The sequence below is a fragment of the Nannobrachium achirus genome (assembly GCF_963921795.1).
Source record: "Nannobrachium achirus genome assembly, chromosome: 11".
NCBI classification, from domain to species: Eukaryota; Metazoa; Chordata; class Actinopteri; order Myctophiformes; family Myctophidae; genus Nannobrachium; species Nannobrachium achirus.
In genome coordinates, this window is record NC_137820.1 from 9,906,619 (window position 1) to 9,912,147 (window position 5,529).

Consider the following 5,529-nt stretch of genomic DNA (forward strand, 5'->3'; position numbering starts at 1 on the left):
ATTAGCAGTGATGTCAGCAAGCATGCTCATCTCCAAATGTGGGCATTGTTTTAGCAAGCGACTGTTACTATGGAAGATGTCAGCATGCTGATTTGCAAATTTGGGCATTGTTTCAGCATGCGGCAGTCACCATGGTGGTGCCACTGTTTAGTATCAGTGATGTCAGCATGCAGACAGCCAGCGCTAGGGTCTTGGTACCCTGAGATGTCAAACGTGGCCGAGTAGGTTCTGGTGGCCAGAAATACCTGGGTCTGACCATTCCGAGGTCGCCGGATTTGCGGGTACGACCGCTCCGAGCTCGTAGGATTTGACTAGGGCAGATGGACTTTGGTGGTCAGACATGGGTTTGACCGTTCCGGATTTGACCTGGGCGAGAGTGATTTCAGGCAACTGTTCTTGTATTTGATTATTCAACACAAACTTGGAAAGAGGCAAATTCTTTAGTCAACCTCTTTAGCCCCCCAAAATATCTTACTCCTTTAAAGCACTCTAGCTTTTTAATTATGGCATGAGGAGTGTGAAAATCTGACATGGGAGATGACACCGTCCTCTAACATGACTGCTATGAACTAGGCTATATATAGTTTATATAGGTCTATAGGCTATATATCAGGTCAGGTGTTTTGTTTGTTTGTTTACTAAGTGTCTTTATAGCACTGTTTTTTACTAGCATAGGCATAGGTGAATGACTGTGTGACTCACCTTTAATGGCCACGTGACCGTTTCAGCTTTCAAAACATGGGAGTCACGGCTAGTCAACTAGTGACGTAATATGAGAACGTTATCAAATGTAAAAGGGGCTCTCCCCAGCCTGCAGCCTGCCTGCCTGCGCATTTAGGTGTTACGCCGACATTGTGAATCTGGTGAATTCTGTTACACCAGAGGTCGCTGTTCAATGGTGTGCTGAGCTGTGCCCGAGCTGTGCTCATTTATCAGTTCTTCTGATGGTGTTTTCACTTAAGTCAGATTAGAAGAATCCCCCTTTTATTAATAGGTCTATTATATTTGGCAAATGTCACCCTCACCCTCTTGTCTAGGCCACAGGCCACACTGATATTGGTAACCCCACTGGGTTGCAATTTCTGGAGTCACTGAATTCGATATGTCACAGGGTTTGGTGTAGCCTACCTCTTGAGGACCAGGAGACCTGAGAGCTCCGGTAATTCTGAGCATCAGGGAAAGCCTGGAATAAATAATTCATTGACAACTCAAACGCCTGTAAATCATGTTCACCACGTTGCAAACGCATAACCGGAGTGACACTGATATACGGGATGCTGCCACACTGAGACAGCAGAGGAGACTGAAGCAGACAATTCAGTTCATTCACAAGGATTCGGCGGACTTGCTGCCTTTGGATGGACTGAAAAAGCTTGGGACATCTAAAGAGGGGGTGAGTCCTTCTCAGTCTTACCAATATGGATTATCTGTCACATTGTTTAAATGTATTCAATTTGTCTAATTAGCTATAGGCCTAATCTATGTCTTTACTCATAAAGACATAGATTCATATGCAATTAGACACAAAACACATATTATTATTTAGGCTTAAATGTTTTTATGTCAGCAAGACTCAGCATCACAACTGCTTTATGTTGTTCAACCAACCCCTGATGGGCTTAAACTCACAGAGAATTGCTAATTGATCACAATCAGATTGCAATAACAATTTTACCCACTGAACAGTGGGCTAGGCATCCATGCAATACTCAGTATTATGATTTGGCAAAGTGAGTCCTATAGCCTATAGCCTATATACCATCTTGGAAGAACCTACAACAGTCATTGTGCTTCTCATACTTTACGTTTCTGTTTAGACTCTCATTGATTTGATTGATTGATTGATTGATTGATTGATTGATTGAAGACTTCATTAGAAGTTTGCGTAGGAAAAGGTACAGTCTCATGACGGTACAGTTCACTGGTACAAGGTCTACTAAAAGGAGATCCTAGAAAAGACTAAGCTTATTTCCACAGGAAACCATTTAAGTATCTCATATAACATTGAATGACAGACGAATAGAACACAGTACTATGCAGTAGATATGTAAATAAAATAAAATGAACACTGAGAATTTTACCATAGCCTATACAGGGTATATAAGGAGCCTAATCTAATGTATATCAAAATGGGGTCCTGTCAGAAAATGAGTAAAACAAAGAAAAATAAATTGAATTGATTGAATTAAAAAAGCAAGGCCACTTCAAGGAACATGTGTGAAATGTGCCCATGTGATAAAACACCCAATAACAATACGAGGGATCTCTAAGATCTGATTTATTTAAATATAATAATAACACTGACTTTATTTACTTTAGCAACCACATAACATTCTCCAGAGGCGTTTGCTGGAAGCCAAGCTTCCTCAGGGGAGGCTGAACCTGTGTGGGGTGACACCAAAACCTGGAGAGGTCTTTCTGAATCACACTCATCTAATAAGAGCTAATGCAGATGACAGCGGAGAGGAGGAAGACTTTATTTATGTGCCCTGCAAGGTAAGTAGAAAGACATTGTATTTGTTGACAATTGTATTCACCTCAGGCAACTATTTTCTATAACTGTTTTTGCCAAAGACAACTGATTTTCAATAGAAAAACATGATGTGATTTCAGTCGAAACTTGTCTCAGTCCTAAACGTAAATTTGCATAAGCTTTCATTTCATGGCAGCTGTCATGCTAATTCAGAGATCCCACACTTGTCTCTTGTCCACACTTCTTTTTATAATACACACTATCTCAAAGGCGTGAATCAAAACAGCGTCCCGGTTCTGACAATGGAACAAGGGGGGGAGCGCTTGTTTTCGGTGGAGATGACGGAGGTGCGCCGGCGTTGTATTATAAACACAATCTGATCTAGCTATAACAACAATCACGACATTATCGACATAGGCTATTTATTATAATCACTAATTCACTATGAAGTGTCTTTAATTATAATTAAAGTAAAAATAGTCAAATAACAAACAAGGACACATTGTTCTGCCCACAACCTTATCAAACCAAAATGCCTAAACTACTGCAAAAATGTAGGCCTATTATACTGTAACTATGATAATGGTTCTTAACGTCTTGTAAGTCCCAATTATTAAGTATAATACAATATAAAATGTTTATGATTATTTCTTGTGTTATATGTCATGAAACATCGCATGTCGATCGGCACCTCTGCACGGTCCCGGCGAATGCAACGGAGCGCTCCCTACCTCCGGTTCAGCCAATCACAAGCTTCCATTGTCAGAACCTGGACGCTGTTTTGATACACGCATCTCAAAGCACATGAACGTTAACTGGGCTCTGTGTATTCAGTGCTCAGGTCAGGAGCTGAGGGTGTTGATTGACACCGGCTGTAGATCCAACCTGATGTCCTCACTGACTGTGGAGAGATTAGGGTGAGATGAGATAACTTAGTATTACACAGATGCGCGCACACGCACGCACGCACACACACACACGCACGCACGCACGCACGCACGCACACACACACGCACGCACGCACGCACGCACGCACACACACACACACACACACACACACACACACACACACACACACACACACACACACACACACACACCCTGTTTGGCTGTGTGGAATTAGGCTACCTTAATTAAAGTCCCCGAATAGCAGATCTACAAGCTGACAAGCTAAAAAAAATCATGAAGTAATCCTGGTCTCTAAAATGCCTCCCCCTGGCCAGCCGAAGCGCCTGATGGAGGGGTAAACGAACTGGTTGGAATAACATGTGCCATGTTCCACACGCTACGTCCAACCGGGGAAGCTCCCCTCTGTCAGGTGATAAGAAGCGGCCTGCTCACTCCTCATGCACTGAAGGAAGCATGAGCTCAGTTCGGGGCCCTCCCTAGGTTGGCAGAGGAGAGCGGTAGCCTAGCACAGCTAAACAATCCACCCATGTTAACACACGGTGGGAATGTATACTGCAGTTAGTTAGCTGTATTATAGTCTGGCTATGCCAGGCTAGGAGAGCAGAGCCCAGGATTACAGCTTAGGCAATTGGCACTGGTTGAAAAATGGGTTACAAAAAATATATATATATTTTCTGTCTTTGTTTACAACAAACCAAACCACAGTTGTGTGGACTTACAACAAGAAAATCATCATCATAAATGTACATATCCAACCAAATCCAAATTCAACGACCGAAAAAAGGAATAGGCTGAAGCACAATGCTTATTCTTTTCCCATCCTTTAAATTCCATACAAAAACATAATATCTGCTACAAGATAAAGAGAAAGAAGAAAGCAAATAATTTACTCAAAATGGTTTGTTTGTTTGTTTCTGTAGCCTGAATGAAAGAGTCAACTCAAACAAAGAGGAGATGGGTGGCTTTCCTTTCCAGCGTAGACTCCGAACCACTGGGCACATCGAGGAAGTCAGTCTCACCATCGGGGAAATCAGGACAGAGTGCTCCTTTGCCATTGTAGGTAAGGAGGTTGAATCAAAATAACAGTGTTTTATGCCTGTTATATGCTGTCATTTCAGGGACTACGTGTCCTTACATTAAAAAAAACTGATCACAAACTGTTTTCACAGAAAGCAACAGGCCACTGATATCCCTGGGCAACAAAGTGTTGAAATCACTCAAGGTAATGATTGTCCATTATCCCATCTCAGTACATGTGGCTGGTTACTGTGACATTCTTTGTCAAGTTAAATTAAAGAAGAGAAAGGGTCTGCAATGAAAAAAGGGACAAACTGCTTCCTAATTTTCCTTTTTTGCATGCCACAATTTTGATTGTCTATGGTTGTTCTGTAAGTATACCAAATAAAGAAGCCTGGTGTCAGTAAGAAGCCCTCATTATTTTCTTTTCTCTTTTGTTTTACAAGGCAGCAGATCTCTTTACAGTATATTATTTCTTGAGACAGGTGGTATAAAAGCTGAGAGGAAAACAGTGAAAGAAGTGTATGATAATTTTAAATGGAAACATCTTTCAGCATTCTAGCTTTCATCAAATCAGCTGGATAAGTAAACATTCTGTTTATGTTTCACATAAGATACCCACCCAATTCACTCAGGAGTGTGGTACCACCCTTTCCATAGTGTTTTAACACAGCAGGGGGTGAACATGTGGCATAGTTGTTGATTGTGTGATGTATCTGGTTGTCATTCTGTTGCAGTGTGTAATTGACACTGAAAAGCAGATGCTGGTGTTAGGAAAGATAACGAGGGAACAAGTCCAGTTTGCCAAGTGATCATTTAGGAGACAGGTAGGTAAACATATTCCTTTTAGGACCTTTTTTTGCTTCACTTTCACAAAGTTAGACAACCACATCAGAGAGCTGCTCAGTACAACCACATGCAGCCCTTTACTCTTGGTCACTGGGAGCTGCCCAGCATAACCACAGTATTGTTGCAGACTGGCTTGCTCAACTCAAGGGTACCTTGGCACATTATTTTATGGAATGTAGAGTAGAACTATTTGGCATGTTTAGAACCAACATAATTCAAGCCATTAAGCACAATTATGGTTTCATTCAACTCAATCTATTTATAAATCATATTGTATTTAT

General features: G+C 41.5%; 1 protein-coding gene across 1 annotated transcript; it reads left to right on the forward strand.

Moving 5' to 3' along the window:
- Positions 1 to 1,225: 1,225 nt before the first annotated feature.
- LOC308294116 (nuclear receptor-interacting protein 3-like) lies at positions 1,226 to 5,211 on the forward strand (the record flags this gene model as incomplete). Its single annotated transcript, XM_080736840.1, has 6 exons — positions 1,226 to 1,393; positions 2,320 to 2,496; positions 3,308 to 3,390; positions 4,303 to 4,442; positions 4,552 to 4,604; positions 5,137 to 5,211. The coding sequence occupies 6 exons, from the start codon at positions 1,226 to 1,228 to the stop codon at positions 5,209 to 5,211; spliced, it is 696 nt and encodes a 231-aa protein (XP_080592966.1).
- Positions 5,212 to 5,529: the final 318 nt, after the last annotated feature.